Source organism: Talpa occidentalis, unplaced genomic scaffold (assembly GCF_014898055.3).
Source record: "Talpa occidentalis isolate TD23 unplaced genomic scaffold, MPIMG_talOcc4v2.1 talOcc4.14, whole genome shotgun sequence".
Taxonomy (NCBI): Eukaryota; Metazoa; Chordata; class Mammalia; order Eulipotyphla; family Talpidae; genus Talpa; species Talpa occidentalis.
Window position 1 is genome coordinate 83642966 of NW_023601433.1, and position 17235 is coordinate 83660200.

At 58.9% G+C, this 17235-nt stretch overlaps 1 protein-coding gene across 1 annotated transcript in view; it reads left to right on the forward strand.

Moving 5' to 3' along the window:
• RBM19 (RNA binding motif protein 19) overlaps window positions 1-17235 on the forward strand; it is a 107924-nt gene that overhangs the window by 81162 nt on the left and 9527 nt on the right. The window contains exon 23 of the mRNA XM_037511111.2: window positions 3719-3839. Within this exon, the coding sequence (XP_037367008.1) occupies window positions 3719-3839 (121 nt within the window). The remainder of the gene's footprint in view (window positions 1-3718; window positions 3840-17235) is intronic.

Below are 17235 nucleotides of genomic sequence, written 5' to 3' on the forward strand. Positions count from 1 at the left end.
TGAGCCCCCCAGGCTCCGTGCAGGGCAGGGGTGGGGGGCCAAGGATGGTGCCAGCTCCTTCCCTCCCTTCTGGGTTCGAGGCTGGGCTGGGAGCCGGGCACGCAAGCAAGAGTCATGGGTAGGTGCTGCAGTGAAGGCAGGTGTACAGGGCACCACAAGCTGACCACAAGGGGTGTTTCAAAGACCCAGAGACCTAGTACATAAGAGGCTGAGAGGGGAGGAAGAAGGAATTTACTCCCATGCACAAACCTTGGCCGATGCCTCAGCTTTCCCTTCACTAAAACGGGACAGCAGCATGTTCTCAGGCGTAGGCTGAGGCCACGTGCTTGGAGTTCTGTGGACCCCAGGGCATCCGTGGACCCCAGGGCATCCATGATCCATAAGCTCTTTGACTCCGAGGGCAGAAGAGGCAGCAGCCCAGGATCTGGAGAGAAGCCGTGACTTTCTCTCCTTCTGTGCAGACACAGCCCCATGTTGATCCCCAGGTGCCCCGGTGAACTTCCAAGGGCTGGTTAGGCAGAGGTGGCCATGCTGGAGCTGAGGTTGAGGCCTTGTCCTGTGGCATCAGCATAGTCCAGTGTAGGATCAGGGACAGGAAGAAGCTGCTGGCCTGCCCACCTCAGGCCAGAGAGGCCCGGCTGCTCCTGCCCTCCCCCAGCCCCACCCTGCCCCTCAGCATCTCCCTGGGAGCCCGAGAGCCCCTTGAGACCCCGCTATCTTCTCCCCACCCACCTCAAGCTTCCTAGGATGCCTGGAACACTGTGAGCTCTCATTAGGCTCTTTTAATGAAACACAATTACTCTGGATTACCCCAGGCCAAGTTTAGCCTCAAATCACTGTCCTCACTGCCTGCGACAGTTTGAGGCCACCACATTGCCACCACTGAGGCTGCGGGGCTCAGGCACACAACCTGATTTCACATTAACCCAAGGGGACTAGAACCAGGAAGGGCAATTCTGCTATTTTCGGAGAATCACATTTTGTACTCTAACTCTGAATACAACAGAATCTTCGAGTCCTATCTACCATTGTCCCTGCTCTTTAGCGTGACAATGAGTGGGAAGTGGAGGGCATACATGATAATAACAGCCAGCACTTAGGCGTATCATGTGCCAGGCGGTGTTCTAAGTGTTAAACTTAATAGTTCATTGACTACCCCCATCCTTCCTCTGCTGCTGCCTGTCTTCTCCCTGAGGAAGCAGGCTCAGAGAGGCTGAGCAGCTTGCCCAAGATCACACAGCTCACAAGTGGTAGAGCAGGGACGTGAAGCAGGTGCAAGACCCCCGACTCCTGTGCTGTCTCACCTCTTAGAGGGAAAAGTCCTTCCCCAGTGGAGATGAGAATGTGTGAGGGAGAGGGAACTTGTGGCAACTCTTACAAGCATGGAGACCTCTTCAGGCTTGAGTGGTACAGGAAGATGGGGTTCCTAGGGTGAGGAAGAAACACAGTTCTGAAGGCTGGGGTTGGAGGAGGCTGGGGCTCTGCCCACCTCCCAGGCTCTCTTCTCCTCCTCTTCTAACTGAGCTCAGCTTCCTCCAGATGCAGCCTCCTGGTCGCCCCCTCCCTACCATGTCCCCGGGACCACGGCTCCTCAGGGACCCTGGCACCAGGATGGAATACCCACCACGCCAGACTCCCCACCAATCTCTCTCCCCCATCTTAAACCCCCAGCTCCCCCACACAGGCTGTTTCTCTGCCTCGCCAGCTGAGAACGCGTGTGTTTTAAAGCTCTGAATGGGCCATTTCGGCTCGGAGTCCAGATGCATTTTTATATCCACATGGAAAAAAAAATGCAGAGGCTCTGCTGGCAGTCAGAAAGAGTTTTTTAAATTAAAGTTAAAAAAAAAAAAAAAAAGGGAAGGAAAAGTTTCCCGCACCTGGCCCTTCTCAGAAGGCACAGCGGAGAACAAAGCCTTTCCTTAATTTGGCCACATGGCCAGTTTCTAAAAGACATAGGTCCCTCCACCGCCTTCTAGATTCCACGTCTGATGGAATACCTGCTCGGACCCACCCTCGGGGCTTGCTGTAAGTCCCAAATTAGCCTCCTGTACAGACAGGGAGACTGTGCTCAGGCTGGGCCTGTGGGCTTACCCGTGGTCACTGTGTCACCTGCCTGGGGCGACAAGCACCACAGATGGGGGCGCTTAGAACAACAGAAATCTGTTACATCACAGGCGAGAAGCCAGAAGTCCAAGATCAGGGTGTCGGCAGCATTGCCTGCTGCTGAGGGAAAAATCTGTTTCCTGCCACCTTCTGAGCTTCTGGTAATGGGTGGAGAGAAGCTGCTGACCCACCTTAGGCCAGAGAGGTCTGTCAAGTCACCCCAGTCTCTGCCTCTGTCTTGGCTCAGCTGCATCTTACAGGGCGGGGCCTCCAGGGCATCCTCATCTTCATGTAACTCACCACATATGCAAAGACCTCGTGTTGCCTGTGGTCACGCCCTGAGGCACCAGGGTTAGAATTTCAACAGGTCTCCTTTTGGGGGACACAGCCACCCCATAAAAGTCCTGCATCGTGGAGGCCAGACCAGGACTCTTTGGTTCTAGGCTGCTTCCTGCAGCATCACCTAGGAGGAGGGAAGCTCCCCCGCCCTCCGTTCCTACCAGATGGCACCATTGCAACCCACGTTGTGCTCCAGTCCCGTCTGAGCCGCCCATCTCAGACCCAGCACTGACCTACTGAGAAAACTCACACCAGCACCACAGGAGAGCTGTCGGTCCCAACCCCACAGCCTAGGTGGATCGGAATGCCCTTGTCACTCCCATTTTATAGATGAGGAAGCTGAGGGCTGGCAGCTTTATTTCACTGGCCGAAGGTCTCAAAGCTGGGAAGTGCAGGCCCGCCTCCACCACGCCCGCGCGGCTCCAGAGTGCAAGCTCACAGCCGCAAACATGGGGCCTCCAAAGCTCGGAGTGGTGAGAAAAGCCCTGTGCCCACATTTATCTTCAGCCCTTGGGGGTGCCAGGGAGATGCCCCAAGGCAGGATTATGTGAAGTATCCAGAATGGGCAACTCCGCACAGGCAGCCAGTCTCCTGGGAGCCAGGGAGCATAGGGAGTGACTTTGTTTTGGGGGGACAAGGTTGACAACATTCTAAGCCTGATCGTGGCGATGGCTGCACGACTGAAGATGCTGCAGGCCGTTGCCTTGCACACTTCAGATGTGTGCCGTGTGCGGCGTGTGAGCCACGGCTCAATGAAGTGGTTATGAAACAGAAAACAAGGGGGAGTAAAGCAGCGTGCACAGGCCGGGCCCTCCAAGAGATGAGGACACGGCGGCCCCTGCTGAGCCCGTGGGGGCAGGATGGGCAGGGAGCGCTGGGCACACACTCTCAGGGCCCACGAAGGACATGTCTGTCCCCAAGCGAGGGGCCTGCTTGGTTGTCCTCGAGTGGCCAGCCAGGGCCATGGGCTGCTGCCCGCAATGGGGAGAGGGAGTGGGGAGCGGATAAGATGTGCAGGGAAGCCACCGGCGCAGGCACCAGGCACAGCGGCAAGTGCATTGACACACCGTCCCTGGCACCTCACTCCCTGGGAACATGACCCACTAACTCATGATGTGTCCAGCGGCTCCCCAGACCTCGCCAGAGACCAACCAGGCATCAGCAGGGCTGGAACCTGGTGGCCAGAGCTCTCAATGCCGGCAGGAGGAGGGCGGGTGGAGGTTCGGGGCTCAGGCCTAGCCAACACACTGCTTCATTCCTTGTCCCCTCTCCCCAGAGAGCCTTCAACGCCCTGTGTCACAGCACCCACCTGTACGGCCGCAGGCTGGTGCTGGAGTGGGCCGACTCCGAGGTGAGCCTGCAGGCGCTGCGGCGGAAGACGGCTGAGCACTTCCACGGTAAGAGCCCCGGGGCTGCCGGGAGCCCCCTGAGACCCTGCCCGGGCTGGAAGGACCATACCCTTTCTGCTCTGGTCATTGGGAGCCCTGGCAGGATGTTGGGGAGAGTGGGGGAGTGTCAGCATGCCTTCTCCCACCCCCCTCTGGCTGAGCCTGTCACCATGGTGCACAGCTCAGGGCCTTCTGCCTCCCAGCACTCTGTCCAGGGCCAGGGCTGGCCCAGGACCACTTGCCTGATCTCCATCCTCCCTGCCTGCCCTTTACTGGGCCCCCCAGTCACCTTGTTAAAGGGCCCCCATGGATGCTGACCCCCGCTGGTGGTTCAGCCCCTCCCAGAAAGTGGGAGTGAGCCCCTGGAGTATCCCAGTGCTGGGGGGCAGCAGAGACGTGGCTTCAGGTCCTGGGAATGTTGTTGAGCACAGATGAGACCTTGGTGCCATGAAATGGCTGCCGGGACAGAGGGCACCCGAGCTTGGCACACGCTCAGCGCGGGGAGACAGGAGGCAGGCGTGGCTGGAGGGAAAGAGTGACGCAAGTCCGGGTGGGCTGCTTGCGCCTTGCTTGGGGCCTGGCCTCTGCAGCTGGAGTGTGACGGTCAGGTGAGGAGGGGGTGAGAGGAGGCCGGAGGAGGCCATGCGGCACATGGAAGGCAGCAGTGGCATTGGCTGCATACCCTGCCCTTCCCCCTCTCGTCTGTGTAACGATGGAACTTGGAGCCAAGACGTGATCATTTTCTGTGCCAGCCGGTGACGCCCAGCTTCTCCCATCAGGCAACAACTTAGGCAGGGGGTCTCCTCTGGAGTGTGGGGCTCATGGGCCAGCAGAGCTTCTAAGCAATGTCTTGAGTGACATCTCAACACTGGGTCCCCCACAAGTGTTCTGCGACCTCCAGAGACAGGATGGAAGCCCTGTGATTGTGGCTCAGCCACACACCTCCCCACACCTTTCCAACCCAGTCCCCCCACCATGCTAAGAATTCAGTGCTCCCCAGATGCTGGCAGGGCCCCTGCTGCTCTGAATGTCTTGCCCCTCAATTTTTTGTTTTCACCTGGCAGATGTCTATCCGGCCTTTGGGGCCCAGGTCCAATGACACCTCCCCCAGGAAGCCTTCCCTTCCTCATTGCTCAGCCCTCTGTTCTCCCCACTCTGCCCCACACTTCTTGCCCTGCCATCATTTACGTCCTTGTGGCTCTTTCCCTCACCATCCTATGCCTCCCGGGCAGAGGCTGTGTCATCTTTGTCTGCAGTCAGTTTACTCTGGGCCCCCTGTGCCTGGCACTGGCCAGGCCCTCAGTGTGGGGCTGGAAAGTACATCAGCAAAGGCAGCCGAGGAGATGGAGAAATCAGAGCCAAATACAGATTTGCAAGCCCACAACTCAGAAAGTCCCCAAACCCTGACACGCAGACAGAAAACCTGTCCTCATCGACAGTCATTGACAGGCCCAAACGCACCGTCGGCAAATGTTTGTGTAAGGGGCTCTCCCAGCCCCCCCACCGCCCCCGGCCCGCCGAGGCGTGCGGTCTCAGCACTTCGCCCGCCCTGGAGACCAGCCCTTCAATAAATGAGTCCCAAAGACAGCATTATGGCCTCACCCCAGCGGAAAGGTTTGCTCTTAGCATTTCTGTGGGATTGGCCGTCCCCATGACCGCTTAGCACCTGCAGGCCGAGGCCCAGCCCAGAGCAGATATGTTCATAACAGTGACAGAGGCAGTAGTTTAGTTACATGTCTTTCATGAACCCCCCCTGACCTCTATGAGACAGGCAGGTGGGCCCCACTTTGAACCCCCCCAACAGCTCTATGAGACAGGCAGGTGGGCCCCACTTTACGGATGGGGGTGTGTGTGTGTGTGCGCGTGTGTCTGTCTGTCTGTCTGTCTTAGGTGTGTGGCATGCTTGTCTCATTTGTCCTGGCAGCAGTAGGGACCGCCATCTCTCTTTTACAGTCCTGGAGAGAGTCAATGATGTGCCCAAGGTCACTCAGCTAGAAAGTGGCAGAGCTGGGATTGACTCCAGACCAAACTGTAGCCTCCCTGGAGCCCCTTCCCAGTGCCCTGCATGCCACATTGCCCTAGCAAGTGCCAGTTCAGAATAGCCTTGGGCCTTTGTGAAATCTGGGACATGAAGATAACTCTGGCTTCCTTCATCTTGACTAATCCAGACCTCAAACCCAGAATCCTTAGGAAGCTTCCAGAAATGGAGGAAATGAATAATAAATCATCACGAGCAGTGTCTCTGGTTCTTCCGAACTGACACGTATGTCCTGGTGGAGGGGTCCCAGCTGCAGAGAGGGGATCAGGCCCCACCTGAGGCCAGTGTTGCACTTGGGAGCCAAACCCTTTGTTCTGACTCTGAGTTCCTGTGAAGGCACATTGGCCTTCAGCACTGAGCTGACTAGCCAGGTGCATGGGAGGCAAACTCCCAGGGACCCTCCCCAGCCCTAGGGTGGATGGGCAGGACCCAGCAGGGATGGAATTTCACCCTGAGGGATGGCAGGAAGAGCCTGGGATGGAACAGTGCTTCTAGAGGTGGGGCAGGTGCTGTCCGCCCACCCCCACCCCATGTGGGGGCAGGGCAGTAGGCATGTCCTGAGACCCAGTCCTGGTGGATTGACACCCAGTCCCCGGAGTGGAGGGAAACAGGTGAGCATGGGAAGAATTGCCTGCCGTGCTCTCTTACTGCCAGGCCCAGGGGTGAACCCTGAGGGACAGAGCAGGGCAGGCTGGACCTGGGACCCCAGACCAACACCCTCCAGCATATATGGTGACCTACGAGTGTCAGCTAGATGGCCGGGTGGGGACCTGACTGTTCCCGGGAATGGGGTGTGGGGCTGCAGAATTGCCTGCTTGCAGGGGGGATGCATGATGGGGTCCATCTGGGGGATCCCCCACCAGCACACTGGTGCTTGACTTCTCCCGTCTGGGGCGTGAAGAGGCATCAGAAAGGTGGGTTAAGAGCTTGAGGGCTGAAGAGTCTGAAATTAATTACCTACCATGGGTTACAGTTCTCCTTAACAAAGACATACATGGTATCTTTTTTTTAAAGATTGCTGTCTTGAAAACACAGCAAGACATGAGACAGGGATTTTTCACCAGAATCCATGAAGTCTTTTCTTTCTGGGTCCTAGTCTAGGGCTGGCCTCGGGACCTGGGAGCACCCCGAATAATGCTGTTTTGTGTGTGTGTGTGTGTGTGTGTGTGTCTCTGTGTCTCTCTGGTGTCTCTGGCATCTCTGTGTTTATATCTCTGGCACAAGAATGTGGTTTCCTTCAGATTTTCTAGAAGTACCCAGTCCCTAAAAGATTAGGTTTAGGAAAATGAGCATCAGCTGTAGAATCTACAGGACCTGGATTCTGTCACTTCCTTAGCGTTCAAGACCGTCATCTGGGCCTCTGCGTCCTCATTTGTGGGACAAGGCTCCTTCTAGAACTGTTGGTTTGAGGGGTTAACAGCCATAGCAGTGCCTTTCCCACTCACGGCATAGCCCCCCTGCAGAAGTGAAGTCACTTCCCCAGGGCCACCCAGGGAGGAGATGTGGAAACAAGGTTTGAACTCAGACTGTCACGAACAGCCACACAGGTGCTGTGATGATGCCAGGCCCCACCCCCACCCCAGGGTCTGTTTAATCTCCTCCGGACACAGGAGGTGCCCCAGCAGCCAGGAATGGTGATAATAGGGCTGCTGGCCCCCTGCCCTCCTGGCTGGACCCTCCCCCACCACCCCCGCTCTGTGCCGCTTCCCTGTGGTGAAAAATGCCGAGCTCATTTATGCCGAAATCCGCATTGTGCCGAGCTTCCAGGGGCTGGCGGACACCGGGCAGGTGGGATCCATGCCCAGATCCCTCCCCCGCCTTGACCTCTGCCAGGAAGGCACTCAGGCCTCAGGTGGAAGCCCAGCCCCAGCGCCAAGGCCACGACCAAGGGCTCTCTGGGGACTGTGGCCTCGGAACAACAGGCAGAGAACCCTGTGGCCTCCCAGCTGCCCTCGGTGACAGTGGAAAGTGGCTGGAGTGGGCAGAGCGTGAGCTCTGGCTCCAGACAAAGCCCGCAGTGAGGCCGGTGTAGTGGTATGAGTTCCCCCACATTCGCCACACCCCTGGGGCTCGCCCGGGTGCTTCCCAACCCCTGGGACCAGTCTCTCTGTCCTCCCCAGGGTCCCTGAGCCTAGATCAAGGGGGCCAGCGAGCCAGGCAGTTCTCACTATTATTATTATCACATCAGTCGTCATCTGCGAGGCCTTGCTTTGTGTCACGTCCCCCCCAAGAGCTTTCACAGATAACAGTCTTGCAGAATTTTAGGCAGTAATTCCCATCACCCGCCTCTGTTTCACAGTTGAGGAAACTGAGGCACAGAAAGGGCAGATACCTTGCCCAAGGGCGCCCAGTTCTGTGGCAGAGTCAGGGGTCCCCTGTGCTTTCTTGCTCCCGCCCTCCCCTCGGGTGTGCACTGCGGCTCCTCTGCCCACACCGGCATGCATCCCCACCTGCCCGGCCTCAGCTCTGGGGTCTGTCCAAGTGGTTAGAACACCTTCTTCCTAAGGGGGGTCATGGGGTGACCGTGCAATCTTTCAGGCAAGCCAGGCGAGGGGAGAGGCTCTGGGGGCAGAGACGTCAAGAAAAACCCAGTTTGCATGAGACTGGACAGCGCCGAGTAGGGGAGGGTGTGCGTGTGTGCACACATGTGTGAGTGGAGAGAAAGAACTAACACGGGCAGTGCTCAGGTGTGACTGCCCCTGACTCTCCATCCACCCTGGTCTCATCTCCCGTGTCTCAGCGCCAGCCTGTGCCTGGCAAGTGGTCGGAGCGTTCAGTACCCAGCAGGGAGGAGGAGGAGCAGGAGGAGGAGCGGGAGGAGCAGGAGGAGGGCAGCTCTCCTAACGACTCGCCTTCTGGCTGCTGTGGGAACCAAACACACTGGCTGCTCTTCCAGGGCCCCCCACTGGCAGCCCCGGGGAGCTGGTTCAGCCCCCCAGCGAGGCCTACCAGGCCTGCGTGTTATCCGTGTCACTTCATAGCAGAGCGTCACATCCTCCCCGGCCAGTCGGTGCTAATGAAATGCCCGTCCGCTCACCGCGAAGAGCAGGTCTCTGAAAGTCATTTGAGAAGTTGCCCTGAGTGGGCAGCAACCTTGACACAAACCAGGGGCGTCAGAAAAGGCAATAGAGCCGGCCCCGTTCCCCAGCCCGCCCTCCCCTCCCCTGCCCTCTCCCGCCTCCTCCCTCCGGCCTTCTCATCTCCAGCCCCAGCCCCTGCCAGGTGAAGTGCTATTCTGCGGGGCCTTGCACGTGGGAGGGTGAAAAGAGAGAGCAAGGAGGGAGAAAGAGGAAAGTCCGCCACTGGCTGTGTCCCTTTCTTCCCGAGCGTGTTACAAACCAGCAGGGTCGCGGCATCGAGAAGCTTTCAGGGCCCGGCAGGCCGCGGTACCTGCGAGCGCCGCGGAGAATATAATGGTGCCGCGGCAATCCGCCCGCACAACCCTCTGTTTTAGAGCGCCGGCGGCCGGGGAGGCCTGGGCAAACAGGCTTTTATTTGGCCGGGAGCTCGGCTCTGCTTCCCGGCGTTGTCTTATTCCAGCTGGGAGGACTGATGGGCTGTGGTTAGCGGCTGCACCTTTCACCTCCGGAGCCGGGAGCGCAGACATGACCGGCATGGCAAGTGGCTGGCAGCGCGCCGGCCCCTCGGCCCGACCAGGCGGGGCCCGGGAGCCGCTCCGTGCGGCCCCCCAGCCCCCTTCCTTCAGGTCTCGGCCAAAGTGTCAGACTGGACTTGTCCCCGACACCCCTTTTCCTCTCAGACTTCTCACCACACCCTCCGCTTCATCTTCCTGGGGCCTCACGACCTGCGGGGCGTTCACCCACGTGAATGTTTAATCCTGGGGGCCCCTGACCCGCCGTCAACCTCCGCCGAAAATATCACGGAGAATAGGGTATTGGGAGAGAGAAGCCCCATGCACCCATATAATTGCGCTATTTTATCACTTGCTGTCGCACGTCTCCTGCCGGGCCTCACCGCGAGACTCGGTCACGGGGGCGCGGGGAGAAGCGTGGTGTCTGCAGGTCTCTGGCGCACCGCGGGTTCCGCATCCACTGGGGTCCGGGAGTGAGTCCCTGAGGATGGGGCGACCCCTACATCTTTTCTCCCCTGGAGCTTTATCCGCAGGGGAGCGGGCCCTCTCTCTTCCCTGACGGGGTACAACTAGCTCGTTGGGGGTGAATAGACAAACAGAAGTAAGAACTACTCATCAGAGTGGCGGGTTCTGGCTGAGCATGTATGGGCGCTGCAGGGTCCACACAGCTCTTCTGCACTGTTGCCCCACGGGGAGGGTGGCCAGGCACTCCAGGGCCCACAGCGGGTGAGGCACGTGGCCAGGCCTGCAGCCTGGTCAGCAGCCAGAAGGTCCAAACCCGGATCCCTGGAACTCCGGGGGCCTGAAGACTGGCCATTGTGTGGCTTCTCATTAACCATCAAGTCAGGTGAAGAAGAGAGGAAGGAGAGGCAGGCTGTCACGTGCAGGGAGCAATTCCCAGTGGTTTCACGACTCAGTCTCATTTTAGCCCCACAGCCCCCTGGAGAGAGGTTTTATTCCCATTTTTCCAAGGTGCAAACTGAGACCCAGAGAAGTCCCGTGACTTGCCCAAGACCACACAGCTGTACACGCTACAAAACCAGTATCCCTCGTGCACCATTCTCTATGCACCCAGTTCCCCCGCCCCCAAGCCCCGTCAGATCCAGGCTCCTAGAAACTTCAGCCCACAGCCACACCCAGCCTGCAGCCTCTTTGCCAGTGGGGTTCTGGGGGCACACAGCCACACCCACTTGTTCTCACATGTATGTGGCTGCTCTCTCACACAAGGGTAGCGTTGAGCAGTGCGGCCAATAGGTTAATGTCTCCCTCCCTGATGCCCCTGCCCTCACAGAGCCCATAGTCTGGGAGGCATCCTCACCCCCTAGCTGGAGTCCTCAGCAGGAAGAAGGGAGTGCCATGGCCTGCTTGGCACAAATACCAGGCCTCACCCTCACGCTGTATGGGGTATGAATGTAGAGGGGCATTGGGGGTGGGGGTCACCTCGTGGGCTCCCAGCCACTCAGAGGATGGAATGCGCTTGAAGGGTGAGGCCTCCAAGGCTGGGAAGACCAGGCAGGGTGTGGTCTGGGCCTGCTGGGGGTGAGATACCTCTCAGGCCTCCCGGTGGGGTGTCAGGCAACTAGATCTACGAGTTGGGAGCTCAGGGGCGAAGCCAGGACTGAGTTATAAATTTGGAAGTCATCAGCATACAGATGATATTTAAAGCCGTCCCCGGCCCCCAGCCCCTCCCCCTTTCCTTAACTTAATCACTCACAGGACAGCACATTTTCCAAAGACTGGGGACCAAGAGAGCCGTTATCCCCATGCCAGCCCTTGCAAATACGCCTCCTTGATCTGGGCCACGAAAACATAATCATCAGGCTTTAAAAATCACAGTCGGCAAAGTTCAAGCAAGTATGTGAAGTCACAGAATTTATTATTCAAAATATCCCTGGGCCGTGGATCGTGCCAGCTGCTGGAGACAGGAGGTTCCCGTAAGCTCCCCTGGCCTCATTTTTATTCCTCCCTTCGGGTGCCTCTCATTCCCTCCTTAAGACTTCACTTTGGCAGCCCTGCCTCCAGGGGGGTGCAGGCGCCAGCAGGCGGGGTGGGGGGACTGTGGCCACAAAGGGTCTTGACAAAGGAGAGGCCGTCGGAGGTCTCAGGAGGTATTTCATCCCCCTTGGGTCACCTCCCCCGTGCAAGGGGTGTTTTATTCTGTCCCCCAGCTCCCAGCCTTGGGGGTAGGCGGCACCGGGAAAGGGGTTGCAACTAGAGACCCCTCTTTCTCACACGCCCCAGCCATCCCAGCTGGAGGAGGCAGAACCGAGAGAAGCAGCAATGCCATCTTGGCCTCCCAGGTGCCCTCAAGGTGCCAGTGCAGCCGAGGGGAGGAAGCCACCACAGGAGAGGGGCTGGAGGCCATCTGAGCAGGTGTCCCCTTCCGCTTCCCTCCCCGCCCGCCCCCCCCCCCCACCCCGCAACCCAGGTCTCTGTGAGTGTGTTTTGGAAATATTTGCAAGCGCCTGGGCAATATCCTGCGCGCGCTCTTCCCCTTCCCCTGGGAGCGGCTGTCCGTGCGGGGAAGGTACTTGCTCCCAATCCAGCTAAATTGTTATTGACTTGTGTTCTCTGCGCTCTGCAAACATTTCACTCAGCCATCGCCAGCAAGGCCAGGAATCCCCGCTAGGGCTAACGGGGAAACCAGCTGTGCCGGGCCATTCCCCCTGCTCTTCCTCATCGATCATGGAATTAAACTGACAGAAGGAGAATTTCAGAGCGACTTGAGAGGGGAAGGGGCTGGGCCCGGATTGGACGAGGGTTCGGGGACCTGGGGACCAGAGTGCTGGAAATAGGGGCAGGTGAAGGGTGGACGTCCTTCCAGGGTGCTGGCTGGCAGCAGGGGGTGGCCGGTTTGGTTTCTGAACTGTAGACTGACCCATGCCCGAGACATCCAAGAAAAACACAGAAAAGGGGGCCATTCAGACTACTCCATGACCACGAGTGATGCTAGTGGGGCTTGGTAAACAGAGAGCAGAGAGGGGCCTCCGCAGAGCAGTGAGCCATCAGCTGAGATGAGCCACAGATCTTTATCTTGCCTCAAAATACAAAAAGAAAAGTTTATTTTTTTAATGAATCCCCACCATTTGCTACCAGAAGATATGACTAGGAACTCAGGATACTGGCCTGTCTTGCAAATTTAACCACCCTGGCCCACATTCCCATGAGACAGCTGGAGCCCCGTGGCATGGGTGTTTCTTTTGCCACAGTCCCCAGCCCTCCCTATAGTCACCCCCCTGGACCATCTGACTCTATCACATTCCCACCTGGCCTTTTCGGGGATCTGCATTTACAGATCCTGGCACAGGCCTCATTTCACCTTGGCCCTGTGAGATGTTACCGATTCTTCCCTTTCAGCCGCTACTTCCAACCCAGGTCCTAGACCAAGAGGAAAGGGACCGTTAAGGTCAGCCAAGCCCCTGGAAATGGAAAGACCCCTCCAGGCCCAGGACAAGGATGCTTCCAGCCTTTTCCTGGTTTCTTTTTCTTTTTCCCTCTGCACTGAGTCACCTTCACCTGGACACTCCCCTCCTCACAGCCTGTGCAGGCTTCGCCGGCCTCTGTAACTAATGCAAACACATGCAGGACCAAGCCCGAAAGCCCCCAGGCTTAGTCGGGCCCCACAGCCCTACCACAGGCTAAATCCACCATAATCCAGGCCAGAGCGCCGCCGCCAGCCCCTGCAGGTGGGGAGCCGCCAGTCCTGCTGCCTGCAGCTGTGCTGCATACACGCCCAGGACACCCGGACTGGCCAGAGCACCGAGCAGGCCAGCCTACCTGCTGCCGCCAGTCTCCTGCCTCCCAGGAAGCCAATGTCCCGGCACGGGGAATAAGGACAGCGGTGATTAGTGCAGTCCCAGTAGCAGTGCCCACCCCAGACCATCTGCACAGCACCTCTGGTGGAGGGTCCAGGCATCAGTGGATTTCTAGATTGTTCTGTGGGGAGCAGGATTGAAGATGAGTGGTCTCTTGTGAAAATGGCTGCTGCAGGCAGGTGGGCACTGCTCTGCAGCCTGTTTCACACTTTCCCTATGGACATCAGCTGAGCCACAGGCGTCACGGTGGGGTGATGGGGGGGCCCTGGAGCCAGCCCCCATCGGGACACCAGGCCCCATTGGGAGGCTTGTGTCTTCCCAAAGGCCTGGAAGGACTGCTTCCACAGCAGGGAAACAGACCAGTACTGTCCCCGCCTGGTGGATTTCTGGCAGTCCACAGCCAGCCAGGGAGTGGGGCTGCCTTCTTCTGCAGACTGCGGGGCCGAGGCTCCTCGGGCACCGTCAGCTCCTCCTTCTCAGCCCTCAGCACCCACCAGCTGCCAGCGACTGGGTCCTCTGGGTGTCATGCAAGCGCTTGTCATCACCTTCAGCATGTCTGGCCCCGCACGCCCGGCTCTCAGCTGGTCTCTTTCACACCTTATCTCAGGTCCCCTCTGCAGGGGGCGCCCTTCCCCCAGAAAGTAGGTCGGGGAATTCAGAGAAGGCCAGGGACCCTCTGACACCCAGCGAGGCCTCCGGGGCTGGTGTTGGCCTTTGGGTTTTCTTCACCGTGATGTTCCCACACCGGCTCAACGGTCTGTGTTCAGTGAGTCTCAGCTCTGAATGACGGAAGGTGGAACCTGCCCCCCCCCCCCCCGAAATAAGGCGAGCAGGCCCTGTCCCTGTTTAACAGAAAGGAACCCGAGGTGTGGAGGTGAGCAACTCCCGCCCGGCGCCCCAGGGCCAGTGCCCCGCCTGCGGGCTGCGTGTGGGCCCCCACATCACATCACGCCTGCTCTGAGTGGGCCGCCCTGCCCTCAGGCAGCTCCTCGTGCCAGTCGGGCCAGGCTCTGAAAACGCCCCTATTCCGTCAATCTAGTGTGTGCCCGCCGTAAATGGAGCCCTGGGGTGCAGACTCTGAGGGCCTCAGGGCTCTGCCTATGGGGGTCCCAGCTCAGGTGGGGTCTGGCCCAGTCCAGCCCTCAAAGTGTCCCCACCAGATGTCATATTTGGATGCCTAAGTGCCCCCCTAAGGTGGGAAAGACAGGTTCCTAGCGTTCCCCCAATAGCCTGGGACAGCAGACCACTGAGTCTGAAGGTTGTGGACCCCTTATTTCTGCCAGGAAGCCTCCCTTCTCTCCGACTGGCCTTCTTCTTTTTTGGGGGAGGGCCCAGGAGAGCCGCACCCTCAGCCGAGCCTGTGCAGTCAGCTCTGGTCCGAGTTGAGAGAGGAGACCTGCTGCGTGGACCAGCACTTTACACTTTGCCAAAACCCCTCCCGTCCTTTGTCTCAGGGCCCCAGAAGATGGGAGGAAGAGGAAAGAAGCCACGAGTTCTCCCCCCCCAAAATTGTGTGGCCCACATCTAGAGGCGAGGGAGCCAGAATGTGTGTCCTCCAACTACCCCATGGCCAGAGAAAGCCCTGGACCCTGAGGCGGTGTGAGGAGGGAAGGGGGTGATTCAGGTGTCTCCCACAGTTGCCTGCTGATGCTGTAGGTGACCGCCAGCACGGGAGCACCCACCCACAGCGCCTTGCGTTTGTCCTGTGCTGTCCCCGCATAGGAGGGGAGTGACAGAGTCTCTCAATGACAGGGAGAGGCACTAACCTCCGTGGCGCCCTGCCAGCGTGCTGGGCGCTGGTGCGCAGGCGGAGAAGATTCGCTCTCGAATACTCAAGTACAGAGGCGGGGAGGGGGTGGGAGTGTGGGGGGAGGTCCTGGGTACTATTCAGGAACTGCACCGACAGGGGAAGCCTCCGCCCCAGGTTGCCCAGCCAGGAGCAGCCACCTTGGAGCCTGGCAGCCTGGCTGCAGCCTCCCTGGCTGATCTCGCTGCCCAGTCCCAGGCGGCTGCTTCTCCCGCTCCCTTCTCCCCGGCCAGCGCTCTTCTCCCGCTCGCCTTTCCTCAGCGTTCTGCATCCGGAACAAAACCCCGCGAAGCGCTTTCTCTTGTCCTCCTGACAGCCCCCGCCCGCCTCCCCGCGCGCCTTTCTCTGTGCCTGCCTGTGCCTTCCACGCAGGGCGGCCGCGCCAGCCAGGGACGGCAAGGAGACGCGGGCTGGCATTCTGTCAAGGAATTAATTGAAAAATAAAATCATTAGATGGGAACTCCAGAAATGCAAAATGGTGGTGGGGGGGGAGAGAGGGGGCAGGACTGGGGGGTTGTTGGGGGCTGGCTGAGCTTTTTGTCAAGTTAATTTCTCGGGTATTGATGTTTGGTGACATTCACTTGTTGTTTATCTTCGGGTGCAGCTGTAATATGGAGAGAAAATGCACAGCTTGTTTCGTTTATTTATTTTGCACCTTTCTCCAGTTCTGCATTGTGTTTGTTTGGTGAAAACCCACTGAGGCTTTTGATGTCGGGGAACTGGGATTTCAGCAGCTGTTCCCTGAGAGCGGGGTTCTCTGCCTGCAGGCAGGGCTGGTGGGGGGGTGCTGGGTGTCGCTGGGTGGGAACTCGGGGCTCGATGCTTCCTCTGGAAGGGGGGAGGGGACCCGACGAGACCCACCAGGCCCACAGGGCAGCACTGCTCCTGAGTCCCGAGCCCTTGGACATGCCAGCCTCCAGGCATGAGCCCGCTGATGCCCACAGCCACCCCAGGAGATGGTCCTCCTGAGGGTGCAGCTGAGGAAACTGAGGCCCAGTCAGCGGAAATGACGCAGCCAAGGTGGCTCGGCCACTAGCTGCAGAGCTGGGGCCTCACATTGTCTGACTTCCAAGACCATGGAGTTAGTGGGTCCCTAACCCGCCCGCCATGCCCCTCCCCTGCAGTCAGTGAATACCCCCATGCCTCTGCTTCCCAGTCTACAAGCAGGTGGAGCGAGGGTGCTGCCCCCTGTGGCTTTGGTAAACCGAAGCATTTCATTCATCTACCGATCAGCTCCACCACTGGCCTTCCTGTGACAGTCCCCACCCTGGGGCCCTTGCTGCCCCCACCCCTACCCCCCACCCCGCACACACACACACAGTGGCCACTGAAGTGACTCCTTTAAGTAAAGTGACGTGCTGGAGTCCTATTCAGGCACCAGGCGTCGCTCCGTTCATTCCTCAGTCCTCACGGCTACTCCACGGGTGGGTATTGGTAGTGCCCCTTTGACAGAGGAGGAAACTAAGGCGCAGAGAAGCCAGGGCACTGGCAAGGGCACCTGCTTACCCGGCGCAGTTACGAGTGCTGAGCAGTAGGGGGTGCTCTGCAAGGCTATTGCAGGAAGGATCACCTGTCCCCTTTGCGCTGGGGCCTGCGGCTCAGCAGAAGGTGGCAGCAGAGGAGGGGAGAAATGGGGGAATTGAATTTCAGAGGGTCCTATGGCCATGCCAGAAGCCAAATTTGCCTTGGCCGTTCCTCCCCCCACCCAGCCCCCAGCAGGGGTGCAAACAAAGCTGAGTGGGCCGCCACCTGTTAGACTTGGGGCCTCGGGGTGTACACTTCCCTCTGTACCCCCAACTCCCCCGCAGGTCCCAGCCCGCATGAAGCACATGCCCAGAACACCTGGAGAGGCGGCCGCAGGAGGTGAGAAGAACCCAAGCCACCCAGGCCCCGGTTCGGGCTCCTGGCACAGGACCCTGGGGGCGCAATCTCCCCTCTTGGAGTTCCCCCATCTCCCAGGAGCCCAGCATGGCTGCCTCGGGACCTGCGGGACCTGTGGAACGGGGTGATAACTCCCACCTCCTCAAGCTCAGATAAAGCTCAGATGAGACACTGCTTATAAAGTGCCTGTCCTGTGCATGTTTGTATGTTTCCTCTTCCAGCTGCCTCCCTCTCCCTCTGGCCTCAGTTTCCCCACCCAGATGGTGTCCAGG